Source organism: Malus domestica, chromosome 09 (genome assembly GCF_042453785.1).
Source record: "Malus domestica chromosome 09, GDT2T_hap1".
Classification (NCBI taxonomy): Eukaryota; Viridiplantae; Streptophyta; class Magnoliopsida; order Rosales; family Rosaceae; genus Malus; species Malus domestica.
This window is the reverse complement of record NC_091669.1, coordinates 8,509,272-8,530,724: the sequence shown is the minus strand read 5'-3', so window position 1 is coordinate 8,530,724 and position 21,453 is coordinate 8,509,272. Positions and strand designations below refer to the sequence as shown.

The 21,453-nt window shown below is 38.0% G+C and overlaps 1 protein-coding gene and 1 pseudogene across 1 annotated transcript; both read left to right on the top strand.

Annotated features, from left to right (window-relative positions):
• The first annotated feature begins 549 nt into the window (after nt 1-549).
• On the top strand, nt 550-3,317 carry LOC103442943 (G-type lectin S-receptor-like serine/threonine-protein kinase At2g19130; annotated as a pseudogene).
• A 4,624-nt stretch (nt 3,318-7,941) lies between these two features.
• Nucleotides 7,942-10,770, top strand: LOC103442672 (GDSL esterase/lipase At2g42990-like). The gene is made up of 3 exons (XM_008381480.4): nt 7,942-8,633; nt 8,942-9,434; nt 10,270-10,770. Exons 1-3 carry the CDS (start codon nt 8,268-8,270, stop codon nt 10,461-10,463), a joined length of 1,053 nt encoding a protein of 350 aa, XP_008379702.1. The 5' UTR covers nt 7,942-8,267; the 3' UTR covers nt 10,464-10,770.
• The last annotated feature ends 10,683 nt before the right edge of the window (nt 10,771-21,453 follow it).

The window sequence follows — 21,453 nt, the reverse complement described above, 5'->3', positions numbered from 1 at the left end:
ATTCCCTTGACATCTCATGGGGGAGAGGGGAGATTTGTAAATGCTTAAAACATACTACAAAATCTCTCAAATTTCATCTAATTCCTCAACTTTTTGAAATTCTTTAAAATCAAATTCTAATTGAATACACCTGGAATGCTATAAACTTCTTTAAAATCCTAATTGAATACATATAGATTTATAAGGATTTTAATCAACTATCTTAAAATTCTGATTGAATACACATTGAATTTCAGATAATCACTTAAAATCCTGATTGAATATTCCTAGATTTATTAAAAGAAATAAAATCTCTCAAAATCTCAATCGAATACAGGAGAGAATCCTACTTCTACAGTGAGGCTCAGTTTGTGTGTTGTCGGACAACCACCAGGTTTGCCGGTTTGCTTTACAATTTTCCCATGGGTAGGAGCAAAACTTACATATACATTTCACATGTGAACGGTTCAGATTTAGCGCATTGATTCATGAAAAAAAAATGTACAAGAGAATTTCAATGCATTTCATATATTTTGCAACAGGGATACTTGCATTGCAATGCCATGTATAAAATGATCTTTGTCTGGTGTGTTGGTTGACTTGGTAGACTTGCAACTTCCAACTAGTCAAAAAATTCATACTGGTGTAATCTACCGTAATTCTGGTTAAGCTCCATTCAAAGCAAGTTTGGCATCAGCTTGCAGAAAATCCGACTCTTTGAAGAGATGGATATCAGTAGCAACAATAACTTCATTTCTCGGTCTGTTATTCTACTTCTGTTATGTTTTACCTTCAATGGAACTTCCATGGCATCTGACACCGTCTATGCAGGCCGCTCTCTTTCGGGGAGCCAGACAATCACCTCTGCAGGTGGCATATTTGAGCTGGGTTTCTTCACACCAGGTAACTCTCGAAACTATTACGTAGGCATTTGGTACAAAACTCTCCGCCCTCGAACTGTAGTTTGGGTAGCAAACCGAAACCAGCCTGCTTCTGGTTCATCTCCTTTGACATTGCAACTCTTCCGAAATGGAAGCTTAGCGTTGCTGGAGCAAACGAAATATACAATTTGGTCAACTCATTCTATGTCAGCGGTTTCTAATTCCACCATGGCAGTGCTGCTTGACAACGGGAACCTTGTCATCAGAGATGAATTCGATTCATCCGCTGTTTTATGGCAGAGTTTCGATCACCCAACTGACACTTGGCTTCCAGGTGCCAAGCTTGGATATAATAAGCTTACCAAGGGAAAACTATTTCTTACTCCCTGGAGAAACACACAAAATCCAGCCCCTGGAATATTTTCTTTTGAGATAGTACAAGCTAGAACAAGTTATTCCTTATTTCGAAATGGTTCTGCGGCTTCTGCCTTTGGTGATTGGCCTAATGCAGGGGACATTTCTCTTCTTACTTTTTCTATTGATGGTATTGATAAGAATGGAAACTACATTCCTCTAGTAAATTTAACTTCTGTTGCAAATGAGAATGGAAGCCACCTATCCTCATTCATTTGTGAGATACAAACTTTTGATCAATGGTCGACTCAAGTTGTATGCCGGGGGTGAGACAAGAGACTCTTGGGGTGGTCAGCTTGGACAATGTACTGACGATGCTTCATGTGGTGCTTTTAGTATCTGCGACTCTCAGAATTTGCCTCGTTGTCGATGCTTGGAAGGATTTGAACCCAAAATCCCAGAAGATTGGGATTTTGGAGGTTATTCTTATGGTTGTGTGAGGAAAACTCCTTTTCAGTGCAGTGATGTAGGAAATTACAAATTTTTGGGAGTGCCTGACGTTTATTATTCGCAATATTCTGAGTCTTTAAAGGTCAAAAGCATTGAGGAATGCATATTGGCATGCTCAAGAGATTGCTCTATCACCGCCTTTGCTTACGATAATGACTGTAAGATTTGGAAAGGGGATATATTCAATCTGGTTCAAGTACCATCTTCCCTGACTAAACTAATGGATGACAGAAAAATGCATATACGAGTTGCAGATTCTACCAACAAGGTAAAGAGAAAGACTACTTGGATTGCTATTGGAGTACTTGGGGGGTTCCTTTCAATCTCAACCATTCTCATGGTGTTTCTCAAAAGGAAGCGGTCAAAAGGAGCATCGCCAATAGTTCAGGATTCCTTGGTGCTGTTCAAGTATAAAGATTTGAGAATAGCAACAGAGAACTTCTTAGAAAAACTTGGGGAAGGAGGTTTTGGTTCTGTTTTCAAGGGGATATTGCGCAATTCAACTGATATAGCAGTGAAAGAACTTAAATATCTGGAGCAGGGAGAGAAACAATTTCGTGCTGAAGTGGGAACCATTGGTGCTATCTACCACATTAATGTTGTTCGCCCTTGGGGTTTTCGCACAGAAACTTCAAAACGACTTTTGGTCTATGAGTACATGCCAAATGGTTCTCTGCAATCTCTTTTTCATCAAGAGAATGCACTAATGTTAGATTGGAATGCCAGATATCATATTGCAGTAGGGACTGCCAGAGGATTGGCTTACCTACATGAGGAGTGCCGAGACTGCATAATACACTGTGATATTAAGCCCGACAACATTTTGTTGGATGCAGAATACAGTCCAAAACTGGCTGATTTTGGTCTTGCAAAACTTGTCGGAAGACACCATAGCCGCGTTCTAACAACCATGAGGGGAACTGTAGGTTATCTTGCACCAGAATGGTTTTCAGGTGAAGCCATCACACCAAAAGCTGACGTCTTTAGCTATGGCATGTTGCTGATTGAGGTTATAACAGGAAGGAGAAATAGAGAAGGGTTAGATGAGGGGTTAGAAAACTACCGTCCTCTCATGGTTGCCAATGTAGTTAATAAGGGAGAAGATGTTGGTGCGTTGTTGGATTACAGGTTGGAAGGCCATGCTGACAAAGATGAACTTGCTAAAGCATGCAAAGTCGCATGTTGGTGCATTCAAGAAGATGAGAAGGATAGGCCAACAATGAGGCAGGTTGTTCAAATTCTTGAGGGAGTTTCAGATGTCAACATACCCCCAATCCCACAGTTCCTCCAGCGCCTTGTACAAAGTCCATTAGAAGACATTAATCACTTCAGGACTACTAGCAGTTCAGGCTCGTGGTCATGCTCTGATGATCAAAGTGCATTTCAAGCCAAAATCAACAACGGTGAAACGAATATTCACGAGGATGCACCTGAAGGGGAACATAGTCCATCTCTTTGTACGCGTTAAGATCGCATTTCCTTCTATAATTAGAAGCTCACAGACTCATAGAGTCGCTTGTTGAAGTGAGCACGATAAGCACTTTGTATGTACTATTGAAGAAAAACCTCTTCTTCTAAATAAGATCAGTTGTTTTTTAAGTTTTTTTTTTTACAGCATTCGATATATGTAGGACTAGACTAGACTAGCTAAATGACTAGATTTCATGTGCAATCAAAGAAGAATACGGATATTGTCTTCTAACTTGAAGGATTAAGACGGACAATTTGTACGAGATAAAAATACACATTTAACATTACAAACTAATAAACTTGATAAAGCTCAAGAATTAAAATGTGAGTAAATGAAGCAGCCATTAGAACGGAAGAAAAATAATTGCTTTATCTTCAAGAAATAAGCAGAACACAGAGAATCTAATAGCACCATTCAAAGAAAAAATGCCCGGTAAAGTGTTCCTTAATACATAGCAATTCGAAACATTAAAAGCAGTGGAGGAAAAAGCAGTAGGGTTTCTTCTGAACACACTGCTTCAATTTTTGGGTAATTTTTCACTTGATTTCGTGAAAATTTCAATTGGGGTTTAGGGTCTCTGTTTTAACCTAGAAATAACCTTTAATTTGTATGATTCAGGATTTAAACTTTGGGGGTCTCTGTTTTAAAGGTTTAAGCTTTTTAGATAAAGCAGAGCGGTGTGCACAAAAAAAAATTCAGTTTTTTATTAAGGCATTTCGTTGAACACTTAGTGAACTTGTTGTCATTAGCCGAACCATGTTGTGCACATGCCAACAAGTATTGACATGTCGGAACAATCTGATGAGTGTTATTGAGAGAATTGGTGGGCACAAAAATGACGCGTACCAAACATTCAAGGATCATCGAAAGACCTTCACATGTATATTTCTTAGACTCCAGGTGATGTCGAGACCAGTTTGGTTCCAATATGCATCCGCCACTTATCTGTATGCATCCAATGGGTAACTTGTGCTCCCCTAAACACTTTGATTTTATTTCATTGAGATGTTCATTCCCTAGTTTTCTAATTCTGTTTTTGGTCCGAAAAATGTTAAGGACATCACATTTAAAAAGACTTATACCATTTGTTTAATAAAAATGGGACCTACTTTTATTAATGAACCCTATCTCAATAGAAAAGTTGTTCACTGTTATATGTCAAACATCACTCAATAATTAAGCGAAAATTATACATGCATTGGAATTTATAGATGTGTATCTACAGCTACAACATTCATTATATGACAATGATACGTTGTTAATTCCCGATCCAGTTTCACGGTCTATAACTGTAACCCTCTCACGCAACCAATAATATATCGGAGGTGTCACATATGCTCAAATATTGATACACATCACTCTTTTTCCTTCTTTTTTTCTTTTTATTTTTCAAACACTAATATACATCATGCCACACATTATTTTCGACTCATTACACAACCAGAGACAGAGCAAGGGCGGACCCGCCTTGGGATAAGGTTCCTAAGATTAGAAATCTTCTATGGAAGAGTTGGGTGTTATCTTTTTAAAATTTGAGATGCCCTTAAAAGTTGCCCTCTAACTGATTGACGAATTGTCTGTATGGACACTGGGCAGGGAATCTACTAGCCTCATGCCATTATATGTGTTGGTACGGGTATCTGCCGATAGACTCACTCGGCATGCTCGCTCAAAAGCTATTGACATTTGTCGACATCATCACTCGTAAGTTGTTGGCATTTGTCGACAAGTGTGCAATATCACTTGGCAAATAACCTCATATCTACCAAAGATCGATGACATGCTAATTTGCACGCTATTCCGTTCACAAAGTTTTGCACCCTAATCGTGCTATTCTTGCTAACCACCTCTTCAAATAATATTTTTTGGATCCGCCACTAATAACGTAACCATGAATTTTTTCTCGGATGGCTGCAACTCTAATCTACCAATAACTTGTAACCCACGGGCCACGACCAATAGTGGATCCAAGAATGGAAGTGGTAATTTAAGTGAGTAGCGTGAAGTGAACGTTGCAACACAACGTGATGCCATGGCTTGGATCAAGAACATAGAGGTGGCATTTTTTCGAGCACATTGTTCGCGCTGTCGAGTTTCTGCCCGTGCCTACCGACTGATGTGCGCATGGCATGCCAAAAGTTGTCTACAGATGCGCCCCTGCGCAGGGGATCACAACTCACAAGAGCTGCCGACGTCTGTTCAGAATTTGCTCCATTCCATTTATATGCAAACATTCATTACAAAACCTAAATCATGTTTTCCAACATTTGGAGGTTAATGATCAACTATGTGTCTGTGTCTTACACCATCGCTATTCCGATTTCTGCGTGGTATAGAAAATATATGATTGATGCTTTCACAGAAAGGGTTTTGTAATTAGTCTTACTACTCTGATGTAACAACAAATATGCCCTTGAGTATTGGATTAACTAAGAATTTAATTATTGATTTATGTACAAGAGGTTTGATTCTGTAACTAACAAAGTTTATACCACTACCCACGAGATTTGTGTTCGATTTCTCTCTCAATATCGTTTGTATTAAAAAAAAAATGTTACGTACTAATTTTTTTTGAGAAACTTCCGCAATGCGAGAAATTTTTTATTGATAACGAAAAAAAAATGTTATACCTCATCAGGAAGACATAAATTTTACCTCTCATAATACAAAAATATAAAAAATACGTGAAAAAGAAGGGGGACAAATTTTTTACCCTTTTAGAAATGAAAACAAGAAAGATATAAGGAAAGGGGAGACATAAAACCTAATCCCTCTAAAACAAAACCCAAAAGATATAGTAACCTGCAAAACAAACAATCAAGAAGATTAGGCAAAAATAAAAATAAAAAAAAATCATCAAGGGAGACAAATCTGTATAGGTCGGGATGCCCAAAAAATTCGTGTGCAGAAAAGGGGGAGTCTCCAAAGATGGAATCGCATGCCACAAATGGAAAACTAAAGCAGCCCTAAATTTGCCAATTTATCAACGACCTTACTCCTTTTTGGAAAAATATGAGAGCAAAAAAAACCATATGCTTCAAGGGGGAAAGGCAGATTTTCCAATGAACATGAAGATGCCGAGGAGAACAAAAAAAAAAAAAAGTCAAGATATCACACTGGAAGAGTTGCTTTTGAGCCATAAATTTCACCAACTCCACATGTAAGCCAACTTCACAACAAGGATGACAGCATGAAGCTCAACATAAAAGGAAGGTATGTTACCCCAAACTCTAAGAGAAACCACCAGGAATAAGCGGCTGTGCTGTGAGAATAAGCGGCTGTAAAATAAAGCCAGTAGAGTGTTTGGTAAACTTTTTTGTAAAAGTGCTTTTGGAAAAAAAAGCAGGATGATAGTGTGTCTTTTCATTAAAGGAGCACTGTAGCTCCGTGTGCTTTGAAAAAACTGGCTTTTTTTCAAAGCAGCAAATAGCAGCTTCAGCTTTTCCTTTGATTTTCAGCTTATTCTCACAGCACCTTCCAAAATAAGCCCTTTTTTTTCAGTTTACCAAACACAAAAATGACCCTCAGCTTTTTTTCACAGTGGCTTTTTTTAAAATCACCTCAATCCCAAACGGGGCCGAAATACTTTACCACAAGTCACAGGACTTGGGTTACCCTTAGCAAGCCCATCTATATTCACATTAAGCCAATTATATGGAGGAGGATGCCAAAGAATGTGAATAATAGAAGGAGCATTACCTACCTTAGCGGGAATCTCAAAAGAGACTAAAATTTGCTCCTCTAAAATCCGTGGACATGGCAAAAATAGAAAAGCTTCAAACTGCCTAATCCAAGTCAAAGTACAACAACAAAAGCAGATATAAAAAATATATTTGTTAATCATGAAACAAATTTGTTTCATATATTTGTTAATCATGTATGATTGGAGTATCCTGATCACAGACATAAAAAATGAAGAGTCATTTATGTTCATATCTTTTCCAAGAGCAAGCAAATTTCTCACAGTTCATTGTGTCAATTTTCATCACCCCTTCGCATGTAACATTTTCATGTAAAGAGTGCTTCCAGTTTTTTCAGTAAAATGCAAATCGAATCAAACTCCCAACCATTTTTTCACCTCTGACAAAGTCTCACCCGCAACATGTGTTCAAACTTGATCAATCCCATCCAAACAAAAAGAAACTCACAAACTATAGAAAACTGGTTTACGATTTACAGAATCCTTGTAAATTGTAGCACCAATTCACAGCAGAAAACGTCAATAAATGAGCATCAAAAGAAAGCCAGCTTTGTTTTAGGGTTTCAGAACAATTTTCAGGTCACTTAACTAGGACCTGTCTTAACTAGGACCTGTCACTTTCTCAGCCCCATTAAATGTATTACAACCACCACCTCTATTTCTTAAAAAGTTATTTTTGATCAACAATCTCTCACCAATTATATAAACTCAAAATTAGTTGGGAATTTATATTTAGTTGCCTTCCTAACAATAAGGACCACATCGCTTGTTATTAATTCGTGTATTCATTTTTATACTATAGATTGCTTTTATATATCAACTTTGACATTCTTTGAAATTGTAAGTTATAAATTATTAGTAATACCACATGACAATTTGACGCTTATACTACAAAATTGTTGCACACTCTTGGTCTATTGAGTTTTGACCCAAAAAAAAAGAGCCTTGATTGGTACAAAACGTTGAATTTATTAACGTGTTTACTGAATCTAAAACGTTGTTTAAAATCGATTATAATTACCATCGCCTAAGTCTAGATTGTTCTTAACATATAGGAATAGGAGACCGTGCAAGGGTGTGGTGCTGCTCCACATCAACCTATAAATAGTGCCCTCTTGGAGCCTTCTGGGATGGGTAATTGTCTGAAATCTTAAACCACCAAGGTTAACCAAACATAACTGACATTATTGAATACTGTTCTGCAGACTCATGGCCTTGCAGCTTGCTTGCTTCTAGGTTTTGATTGCTTCCACAAATCCCACCAATTTCTCACGTTAGTATATTTATTACAATCCCATCTCTAAAACCATCTCAAATATCTTCCAACTTTTGCCAGCCACTAGCCACTGACACAAAAAGTAGCTAGCTAGCCATGGCATTCGTATACATTTCATGGTTTCTTTTAACTCAAATCCTGCTTCAAGTTGCAAAACATGAGGCTAAAGTTCCAGCAGTTATTGTGTTTGGGGACTCAACTGTGGACTCTGGGAACAACAATGGGATTTCCACACTTCTGAAGAGCAACTTCAAGCCGTATGGCCGTGACTTTGACGGTGGTCAGCCGACAGGGAGGTTCTCCAATGGCCGAGTTCCACCGGATTTTGTTTCCGAGGCTTTCGGGCTCAAAACTTCGGTTCCTGCATACTTGGACCCCAAGTTTGGGATTTCAGATTTTGTCAATGGTGTTTGCTTTGCTTCTGCTGGAACTGGCTATGATAATGCAACTTCTGATGTACTAGTAAGTCCCCTCTCTAACTGTATCATAATTTGGATTTGTCGAGTCATAGTCATGCATGCATGCACATATAATGGCCATGTATTCTTATATTTTGCTCAATATGTAGTACGTTATTTTATCAGACTATCAATCAAATTTCTTTGAAATCCTAAATTCATGATTCATACAATATAAATAACACAGTGCGTTCTGTTACCAACTTTCAATAATCTGTACAAGTTTTACCTGTTTGACGCTTCAGAATTTGAAGCAACTTATGTAGTTAAAGAAAATATACAATAAAAGAACTAAGTATGCCATATATGCAGAATGTGATACCTCTGTGGAAAGAAGTGGAGTACTACAAGGAGTACCAGAACAAACTCAAAGCCTATGTTGGCCATGACAAGGCAAAAGAGATTCTGACAGAGGCTTTATACTTGATAAGCTTAGGAACAAACGACTTCCTCGAGAACTACTACGTATTGCCCCGCCGGCGAATGCAATTCACAGTCCGGCAGTACGAGGATTTCCTCGTTGGACTTTCCGAAAACTTCATTAGGGAAATCTACAGTCTAGGGGTCAGGAAAATATCCCTAACCGGGCTTCCTCCGATGGGGTGTTTGCCATTAGAGAGAGCCACTAATTTCATGGCAAATAATGATTGTATGCAGGAATACAACAATGTGGCTGTGGAATTTAATGGGAAATTGAAAAATATGGTGGCAAAGCTGAATCAAGAGCTTCCAGGGCTTAGAATCCTATTGACAGAAAAATTATATCCGCTGTTCTACCAAATCATCAAAAGACCTTCATCATATGGTAAGTTTTATAGTAAATATTTGTATTTATCAACTATTGATCCACATAGATGCTTATAGAACTGCAATGATGCATTAGCAATATCTTGGCTTGCCTTAATTGTGTATTAACCGTAAGTCATGACAGCATCTTTCTACTTTGGCAAAGTTCCATTCAGGGCAAACTCATTGGAAGTTTTGTTGCCACACTTTCTCTGTGGAAATATCAGATCTTTGGTTTGGAACTTGTGGATATATACATGACACATCACATTATCATTTGTATTATATCTCCTGAACTTTTTAGAAGAAAAACTACGCGTCGCATAAAACAGGCATCTCACATTAGCACTTGACTTGAAGGTGTGAAGTCATCCAAGAGCAAAAAAATCCAGAACTTACTAGCAGTAGATGTGTGGTTATAAAAATTTAAAGATGTCCTCAATTTTTTATTTATTTATTGTTGAAATTTGAAACTCAATATATACTTTTTCACTTAATATTACAGCAGATTAAACTGTGATATATGGGATTATAAATAATCCTGATACTAACCAGATTTACCAGAAACTGGTAACAAAGGGGAGCTATTGGTGAAAGCATATATGCATGAACTAGACATGGAAGTAGTTGAAAATGTTTGGTGGGAAACTTTAATATGGGATTTTAAATAAGCATGCAACCAATTAATCAAATCTAGCTTGGTACACATGGCTTCTGTTTTTGTTGCAGATGGCAGAGTCTGATTTTTCTGGAATTATCAACTTCCCTTTTTAACAAAACATTTCCTATTAGTTCTAAATTAAATTAATTAATAATTTAATTATGATGTATTGTTTGTTGTTATTGATTGGCAGGATTTGAGTATGCTGAGAAGGCATGTTGTGCCACTGGGACATTCGAGATGAGTTACCTCTGTAATCAGGACAACCCATATACGTGCGCAGATGCAAATAAGTTCATATTTTGGGATGCCTTCCATCCAACGGAGAAAACAAATAAGATACTCGCAGACCATGTAATTGGCGATCTTTTAGACACCTTTAATTGATTTATTATTGGAAAACAAACAAAAAGGCCAAGTGGCACACGCGTGAACGAGCTTTCTTTTTGAAGAAAAATCATTTCTTCGCTGTGGTAAAATAGTAATGCGTGTGGTTTCTAAGGGTAGCAGTCTAGTAAAGTTTACGGTAGATCATCCATCTATAACCACTATCGTTACTATTTCATCTGAATTAATTATATCTCATAAATTATGTGATGATCTTTGATTGTATTGTATTAGTGTATATTTCATTGAGTTTTCAAATGGTAATGTATGAACTAATATTTTTGTGGTGTGTTTTATTTGTAAGCAATCATGTCTTGTAAATTAGATATTCACCATAAGAAAACAAGGTTTATGTGGCGATAGTGATTCGTCGTTAAATATGAAGATTCATCATATTTGATTTTATGTGACGAATTTTCAATGTAGTGGCTGCACCAAATCAAGTCTCACTCATTAGGGTTGCAGGTGCAGCTAGGACTTTAAATCAGCAGTGGAGGCAAAGTATAAACATGAAAGCTATAGCTAAAATCTATTGTTGTTTCCCTTAACAAACATGCTTAGTGCGAGTCATTGTCGTTCCCTAAACAAACATTCTTAGTGCGAGTCATTGTTCGGATAAAAATGTTGAAATATCTCACATTTACCGTATCTTTGAGAAAATAAGAGTTTAAATATCTTAACTACACTCCAACTAATACCAAGGTCTTTTGAGATAAAACCACACACATGCCGGACTGTGCAGATGGTAATTAACAAGTTGGGGACACTATCAGTGTTGTTGGAAGTGGGTCTTCGGCCCGTCTCTCTGATAATTCTATATGGTATCAGAGTTATGGAGTGGGCTCGTACTGCCATGTGATGGGTTGGGTTGGGTCTTCGGTCCATCTCTTTGATAATTTTACATGGTATCAGAGATAGGGAGCGGGCTCAAACTGCCACGTAATGGGTTGGGTTAGGTCCCACGTGAGGGGGCGTTTTGAAATTATCAAAGTCAAGGAGCGGGCCCGTATTGCCATGTGATGGGTTGGGTTGGATTCCACATGAGGGCGTGTGTTGAAATATCCCATATCGACCGTATATTTGATAAAAGATGAGTTTAAATATCATAACCTTACTCTAACTAATACCAAGGTTTTTTGTGATAAAAACCCCACACCTGATGGATTGTGCAAGTGGTAGTGGGTCTTCGGTCTGTCTCTCTGATAATTCTACATGGTACCAGAGCCAGGGAGCGGGTCCGTACTGTTATGTGATGGGTTTGTCCCCTTGGCCCTGCGTGTAGTGTGAGTCCCCTTAGCTCCACATGGTTGTCGATGTGCAGATCTCCCACATGTGACCCATTAATTTGATTTTTTGTAGCGAATTTCCAGTGTAGTGGCTGCACCAAATCAAGTCTCACTATCATTAAGGTTGTAGGGTGCAGCCAGGACTTTAAATCAGCAGTGGAGGCAAAATATAAACATGAAAGTTATAACTAAAATCTATTGTTGTTTTCCTTTACAAATATGCTTAATGTAAGTCATTGTCGTTTCCTTAAAAAGCATTCTTAGTGCGAGTTGTTGTTCATATAAAATTGTTAAAATATCCCATATTTACCATATCTCTGAGAAAAGAAGAGTTTAAATATCCTAATTTGCCTCAAACTAATACCGAGGCCTTTTGAGATAAAACTCCACACCTGTCGGACTGTGCATGAGATAAAACCTCATACTTGCCAGACTGTGCACACTTGCCGAACTGTGTTGCTGGAAGTGGGTCTTCGGCCCGACAGCTACTAAACTGCGCAAGTGGTAGTTTATAAGTTGGGGATAATATTAGTCCTATTGGAAGTGGGTTTTCAGCCCGTATTTGTGATAATTCTATACGCTATTAGAGCTAAAGAGAGGGGCCTGTACTGCCACGTGATGGGTTAATTGGGTTTTCGGCCCGTCTCTCTGATAGTTCTACATGGTATCAGAGCCAGAAGCAGGCCCGAACTACCACGTGAATGATTGGGTTGGGTCCCACGTTATGGGGTGTGCCTGTATTGCCATGTGATGGATTAAGTTAGATCCCACATGAGGGCGCGTGTTGAAATATCCCATATTGACCATATCTCAAGTTAAGGATATTATCAGTGTTGTTGGAAGTGGGTTTTCAGCCAGTCTTTCTGATAATTCTATATGTTATTAAAGCTAGGGAGCGGGCCTGTACTGCTACGTGATGGGTTGGGTTGGGTCTTTGGCCCGTCTCTATGATAATTCTACATAGTATCAGAGCCAGGGAGCGGGCCCAAACTGCCATGTGAAGGGTTGGGTTGGGTCCCACATAAGGGGCGTGCCCGTATTGCCACGTGATGGGTTGGGTTGGGTTCTACGTGAGGGTGCGTGTTGAAATATCCCACATCGACCATATCTCAAGTTGGGGATAATATTGGTGTTGTTGGAAGTAGGTCTTCGGCCCATCTCTATGATAATTCTATATGTTATTAGTCTGGAAGCAGGCTCGTACTGCCACATGATGGGTTGGGTTGAGTCTTCAGCCTGTCTTTCTGATAATTCTACATGGTATCCGAGTCATAGAGCGGGCCCATATTGCCACGTGAAGGGTTGGGTTGGGTCCCACCTGAGGGGGCATGCCCGTATTGCCGCGTGATGGGTTGTGTTGGGTCCCACGTTAGGGCGCGTGTTGAAATATCCCACATCGATCATATCTCTGAGAAAATAAGAGTTTAAATATCTTAACCTCACTCCAACTAATACTGGGACCCTTTAATTACCAAGTTAAGGGCCTCCATACCTGATGGATTATGCAGGTGGTAATTACCAAGTTAAAGACAATATCAGTGTTAAGGACAATATAAGGACCCATATACCTGCATCCCAACCCCACTCCAACTAATACCGAGGCTTTTTAATTACCAAGTGAATGACCCTATACCTGATGAATTATGCAGGTGGTAATCACTACTACAATATTAGCTTTAGGTGTCGGACGATCCTGGCAGTTAATTAGTCATTGTGACGGATAAAAGATTTCCGACACATAATTTATTTACTGTCGGATTAAAGTTACTTTCTGTCGGATTTTTCCTGGCGGATTTAACCGCCATAAAATTATTTTAACCCTCAGTATTTTTGAATTCTTTTTTTTTTTAATATTTTTACATATTCTGGCAGTTTCTAAGTTAATTGTGGTGATTATAACCGACATAAATTAACTATTTTATTATTTTAGATTCTGGCAGTTATTATTTTAGTATTCTACCGGTTATAACCGACATAAATTGACTATTTTATTATTTTAAAATGTTACATTGATTAAAAATAAATAAACAAATGGTGTAAATATTTGTTTTCACTCACGGTCCCATTACCTAATCTCTTAATGTATTTTTTGTTTGCGATTTTTTACACATGCTATCTTGGAGTATATACAAATATATTTGATGGTTGAATCGTTGAAACTAGTTTTGTAGAATGCATACCTATCAAATTGATAGATTTAACAAACACTGAAAGAGTTAATGTTATACTTCCATTAAGTATAAAAAATTATCCACTAGTGGAAATATTTTAAATTGAAGATCGAATTCGTTCAATGCATTCTTATAGGGTCGAGGAGTGTAGCTGTAAAAAATCATCAAAATCGAAGTTAAAATAACCGTTAAATTGTGATTTTTTGTTTATAACCATCGAAAATTTTAATTTCGTTACCTAATCTCTGAATGTTTGTTTTTTCACAATTTTGTACGTATGCAATCTCGGAGTATGTAAAAATAAGTTTGACGGTTGGATCGTTGAAAAAAGTTTCATAGAATGCATATTGCATCAAAACTGTAGATTAAACAAATACTAGCTAATATTATACTTCTATTAAGTATAAAATAAGATTTTGTGGTATCCACTAGTGTAAATATTTTTAATTGAAGATCAAATTTATTCATTACATTCTTATAGGGTTGAGGAGTGTAGCTGTAAAAAAATCATCAAAATCGGAGCTAAAATAACCGTTAAATTGTTTTCTTTTATAACCGTCGAAAACTTTTGTTCCGTTACCTAATCTCTGAATGTTTATTTTTTACGATTTTTTACATATAAAATCTTGGAGTGTGTATAAATAAGTTTGACGGTTGGATCGTTGAAAAAAGTTTTGTAGAATGGATATTGCGTCAAAACAGTAGATTAAACAAACACTTAGAGTTAATACTATACTTCTATTAAGTATAAAATAAGATTTGTAGTATCCACTAGTGTAAATATTTTAAATTAAAGATCAAATTTATTCATTACATTCTTATAGGGTGGAGGAGTGAAGCTGTAAAAAATCATCAAAATCGGAGCTAAAATAACCGTTAAATTGTGATTTTTCGTTTATAACTGTCAAAAACTTTTGTTCCGTTACGTAATCTCTGAATGTTTGTTTTTTACAATTTTTTACATATTCAATCTCGGAGTGTGTACAAATAAGTTTGACGGTTGGATCGTTGAAAAAAGTTTCGTAAAATGGATATTGCGTCAAAACGGTAGATTAAACAAACACTTAGAGTTAATACTATACTTCTATTAAGTATAAAATAAGATTTGTGGTATCCACTAGTGTAAATATTTTAAATTAAAGATCGAATTTATTCATTACATTCTTATAGGGTGGAGGAGTGAAACTGTAAAAAATCATCAAAATCGGAGCTAAAATAACCGTTAAATTGTGATTTTTCGTTTATAACCGTCGAAAACTTTTGTTCCGTTACGTAATCTCTTAATGTTTGTTTTTTACAATTTTTTACGTATGTAATCTCGGAGTGTGTACAAATAAGTTTGATGGTTGGATCGTTGAAAAATTTTTCGTAGAATGGATATTGTGTCAAAATGGTAGATTAAAAACACTTAGAGTTAATATTGTACTTCTATTAAGTATAAAATAAGATTTTGTGGTATCCACTAGTGTAAATATTTTAAATTAAAGATCGAATTTATTCATTACATTCTTATAGGGTCGAGGAGTGAAGCTGTAAAAAATCATCAAAATCGGAGCTAAAATAACCGTTAAATTGTGATTTTTCGTTTATAACCGTCGAAAACTTTTGTTCCGTTACGTAATCTCCGAATGTTTGTTTTTTACGATTTTTTACATATGCGATCTTGTAGTATCTACAAACAAGTTTGACGGTTAGATCCTGAAAACTAATTTCGTAGAATGCATAAATTTGCCAAAATTTTGAAGTGGGAAAAGTAATTTGTGCTAAATTTTTATTTATGTTTTTCAAGTATTGATTAGATAATATTTAGTTTGTGTGAAGATATTTTCATTGTACAATTCTCTTTTTGTTTCTTTATCGCATATTTTACATGGATTATTATCTATTAAACCAAAAATGTAAAAATTATCTATTAAACCAAAAATGTAAAAATTATCTATTAAACCAAACAATTATTTATTTAATTTTTAAAAACATATTCTATTTAAATACATATTATTTATTTATTTATTAAACCAAACAATTATTATTTTATTTTTTAAAATCGTAACAAGTTTGGGGAGGGGGGAATTTTAAAATTTGGGGGAAGTTCAAAATTTTCAGAGGGAACTTTGGGGGGGGGGGGGATTTTTGCCGCCATTTTTTGCTGTCGGTTATAACCGACATTAATGAAAAGTTTATGTCGGTTTTTATTTAAAAAAAAAAGTTCTGTCGGTTTTAACCGACAGTAATGAACATTTCCACATTATAACCCCTTCATCCCTTCTTTGCGCTGGTGCTTCTCCCTTCCCCATTTTCTCCTCTCCTCGTTTCCTTCTCATTCTCTTCTCTCATTTCCTCATTTACTTCCAGTTCGAACACTTGCAACCAAAGTTCAATAGCGAATATGGCGAAGAAGAAGGTAACACTCTCCTTCTCGCTCTCTCTCTCTCTCTCTCTCTCTCTCCTACATCGAGGTAAACGGTTCAAACAATTTCTTGACATTGCAGATTTTAGAACACTAACACAGAGACTGGAACATTGGAAAATAGCTTCACAATAATCTCTTCATTTCCTTGTTGCCAGGTCCAATGTTGAAAGCATTGATGATGATCAACAAAAGGTGGATAAGCTATCCTTGAAGAAAAAAGGTAAAACATGCACTCACTCTTTTAGATCTGAAAAACCCAAGCTTGGTTTTCCCTGGTTTGAATTTGTGGAAGTGGATGAACATGCAACAAAATAATCAGTTTTCAGCTTCTTAGTCTGGATTTTTCCCATCCATGATCCTCCAACCGGCCTGCAAAATAACCTTGGTACAGATGATCCATCCAAGTTATTGAACTTTCAAGCCCCGGTGCTGTTTGCACCCGATCTTTAGTCAAATAAATCAGCTCCACAAAACCAAGCTAGCCAAATGCAGCAGCCGAATGTGACATGGGCCCAATAGCAGCAGCTGCAGCAATTGATGCATAGTCCTATGAGCCAACAACAGCAAAGTAACCCCCAACAGCAGCAGCTGCATCAATTATTGAATTCTTTAGCGAACCAACATTAGCAAAATCACCCCCAGCAGCAGCTCTAGAATTACTCCCTGGAAACCTACTGCAGCATCAACAGCTGCACCAGGATTTCTATCGGTTTTTTGTTATTATTAATATTTTTTTTATTATTAATATATTTTCTGTCGGTTTAATCTGACAAGAATGATTTTATTTATTTTTATAATAAATTATCTGTCGGATTTTATTTATTTTCTGTCGGTTTTTTTCGACAGAAATTTTAATAAATAAATATATTTTCTGTCGGATATAACCGACAGTATTTCTGTCGGTTTTAGAGTATTTTCTGTCGGAAAATTTATTTTCTGTCGCTTATTATATCCGTCACTACATCCATTTTCTGTCGGATTTTGCTTAAAATCCGACAGTAATATACGTTTTTTGTCGATTTTTGAACCGCCAGTTATAGTTAATTTTGTAGTAGTGAATTACCAAGTTAAGGACAATATTAGTGTTAAGGACTGTTTGTACCATATTTGACCAATCCCGAAACTACTGAGCACCGGTCAACGTTATACCATCAAGGACCCAAAAGAGTTTCCCTCCAACCAGGAGGCCAATCACACCGCGACACGTGTCGACATCAGAAGCCAATCATAGCGCGACACGTGTTAACATCAGAAGCCAATCACAACACGACACGTGTCAATGTCAGAATAAAACTAGAAACTCTCTTCTATAAATAGAGATCATTCTCTCACAATATTTCCTAATGTCATTTGTACTAAATTATTCACTAGTACTCACTAAGGGATAGCTTGAACCTATGTACTTGTGTAAACCCTTCATAATTAATGAGAACTCCTTTACTCTGTGGATGTAGCCAATCTGGGTGAACCACATACATCTTGTGTTTGCTTCCCTGTCTCTATCCATTTACATACTTATCCACACCAGTGACCGGAGCAATCAAGCGAAGGTCACAAACTTAACATTTTCTGTTGTACTAAAGTCCCCACTGATTTTGTGCATCAACATTTGGCGCCGTCTGTGGGAAACGACACTTATTCCCACTTTCTTCAGCTTTGTCAAGGTGGTTTCCACCATTCATACACTCTCTTTTGACTAGGCATCCCTCTCCAACATGGGGAGCGAAAGAAGCCACAACACACAGAATGACACCCTTTTTGCACCTAGTGCGAAGTAACAAAAGAATGAAGGAAAGAAGGTTGCTCTTCAAGCTAAAGTCGATGAGCTAGAAACTCAGAATAATAAGATAACAATGAAGAATGAGGTCCTCTAGGAGCAGTGTGAGAAGCTCTTTGAGACGTTCCACAAAACTAGGCGTACTCAAACACGCGAGCTCGTTGCCCATGTGGACATCAACCATCATCTGGGTGCCCCCAACAGGGAGGGTTGCCTCACTTTGACATGGGTATCCCTGATGAGAAGTGAGCTAATCATCAAAACATTGATCAACATGAGACTTCTCTCAACCTAGATGCTTCGGCCCGAAGTAGGAGAAGTGGATGAAGAAACCTCCTTGCAGAAGGGTTGGAATGATCGAAAGCTGTTTATCGCGATTGCCGAGGCTTTTTAAAGCAACGTCGAGAGAATCCCTTCCACATATGCTCAAAGATCAATGACCCAAGGGTTTCTGAAAGACTCAAGTCTCATCCCACGACCCAGGCCAGCTGTCAATCTAGAGAAGGAACGTCAGGTCCCAGATGAACATGAAGGTACATGGGACGCTGAGGTATTCCAACAGACTCGCCCTAGAAGTCAGTACGGCGAGTCTAAGGAAAAACCACACGCTCTTGCTCAAACTTTCCTACTTCCAAGAGGTGATGGAGACTTACGAAAAAAAATTCTAGTGGTACATGACTCCACTCAGGACTCTATTGTCTTACATTTCATTGAGGAAGTAAACAAGATGAAGGTCGAACGTCAGGCTGAGATACCTAACTGGAACCAACCTAGGCCTGGCCCTCTCACAATGAGGATCCTCGACACCCCCCTTCAAGCGAAGACAAAACAAAAGCTTGGTTTACACCTCTATACTGGAAGGGAGCACCCAATTGAACACCTTAACCTCTTTGAGTCCACCATGGCATATCGGATGCACACCGACGAAGAGCGATGTCTTCTCTTCCCCTCCACCCTCTCTAGATGAGCTATAAACTGATGACTTATACACTATTCACCAGAAGCCGGACGAGTCACTACGAGAGTATACCGGTCGCTTCAGCCATGAGTATTCTCGCTGCGCTGAGGCAGATGACAAGACCACCCTCAAGGCTTTCACGGCAGGCCTACGTGATTGTTTCTTCAAGTACATGATCAATGCCAATACTTGGAAGACTTACTCTGAGGTGATGGCGTAGGCTTACAACCACGCCACCGCCGAAGCAAGGACATACCAAGGGAACCCTCATATGGTTAACCTTTATCAACAAGTGGGAAGTGGAAGTCAAGTTCTACCAAGTGAGGAGATTTTGGCCATTCAGACACCCATTGCATCATCTCCTGCCTCATTTAGCTACTCGCTAAGTCACCAAACGTATCTGTTTCTTGGTAAGAGGAATGATTTTTACTCTCAGCAAGTCCATTACAACAAGAGGGATAAAAGTTCGTATCAAGACAACCAAGGGTGAACATACCGTCGACTATTATGACTACGGGGCCAAGCCTCACTCTTTCAAAGTGGAGGACTAGGTACTGAAAGAAATGCTATTATAAGAAGGCATACACATTACAAATATTTTGACTCTTAACCGCTTGAGATCTTTTGTCACACAAGCCATTCGGCAAATATTTAAAGAAAAGGGAATTCAGACAACTTCTTCTGAGTCTTTTGCATTCCTAGCACTGGAACATTTGGTCTACGCTGACCTACCCTTATACTCCAACTCAGAGCTTCAACATGCGTACTTTGACACAAAGTATGTGATACTAAGGGTTACAATCAACATGGTTCACATATCAAAAGCATGGATCCCTTTATGCATAGCAAAACATTCATAAGCATCACTCATATCAATCAACATAAACATCATACATTCCAACACATTCATACATAAACATCATACATTCTAACACATCCATACATAAGCCAACTGTGCTTCGAAAGGGTTCAAAATACTTTGTCATTCGACACTTGCTACAATGTGCCTAGACACCTTGCCCTTATTCTCACCAACCAGGTGATGAAATGTACAACCTGTACTCTCTTTCATGCCACCAACCAGGTAATGAAATGTACAACCCGTACTCTAATATCATTTGGCAACTTGCCACTCATGCCGCCAACCAGATGAAGAAGGAACTCATCTTCATGCCACCAACCAGGTGATGAAATGTACAACCCGTACTCTCCTTCATGCCACCACCCAGGTGATGAAATGTACAACCCGTACTCTAATATCATTTGGCAACTTGCCATTCATGCCACCAACCAGGTGATGAAATGTACAACCCATACTCTCATTCATGCCACCAACCAGGTGATGAAATGTACAACCCATACTCTAATATCATTTGGCAACTTGCCACTCATGCCACCAACCAGGTGAAGAAGGAGCTCATCTTTAGGCCACCAACCAGGTGATGAAATGTACAACCCATACTCTCCTTCATGCCACCAATTAGATGATGAAATGTACAACCCGTACTCTAATATCATTTGGCAACTTGCCATTCATGCCACCAACAAGATTGCTTTCTCAAAAATCGAAAAGGCACAGTTCTCTAAATCTCGAGAGCCAGATCTCCGACATGATTGCTTGTTCGAAAACTGAAGAGGCACCGCACTTCGAACTTCGAGAGCCAGATTTCCTTGGATAAAGCTTATCTGCAATCTTCACACGCAACATCAGCTTTCCAGATACCACAGACCATTTTTTCAAAGTGCTCTAACAAAGTTAAAACACGTGAAGCTTGCAGCTCCCACTACATTGCTATGACCAAGAAGGGTAAAGGAATAACACTACTACTTGTTGTTAGGGAGACTCTTATATATGTCGACCTTCATCCTTCACAGCCAGGCAGACCTGTAAATAAAAAAAAATGCTCAACTTTTCTTCACATCCGAGAGGGCACTCTCAGCAGAGTCTCTCGAAATACTCAGCTTCTTTTCCTCTCGATAATACCTCTGCAAATAAGCCACACCAGAGCAAGAGTATCCTATATTATCAGGGTTAAAAGCAAGAGTATCTCATATCATGCTTTTTCCCTGTCTTTTCCTTTGGCCTTGTTCTTACCTGCAAGACAAGAAGAAAGAGAGCAATCATTCAGCACTTGGAATCAAGCTTCTAGTCAAGAATTGAGTGCCTATAACCCCTTGCCTGATTACTTACCTGACATTGCTCTCGAGTACTCATCTTCAACATCTTATAATTTTAGAGAAGATACTACATCTGCCTGAGGAACAGATAGGGCAAGTGAGAATGATACAAGGAAACATATGGAGACAAGCGTAACAGAACACGTGCCGATACATCCACTACTTTGTCAACAACAAAAGTATCTGATATCATCAGGGTCGAACGTACTC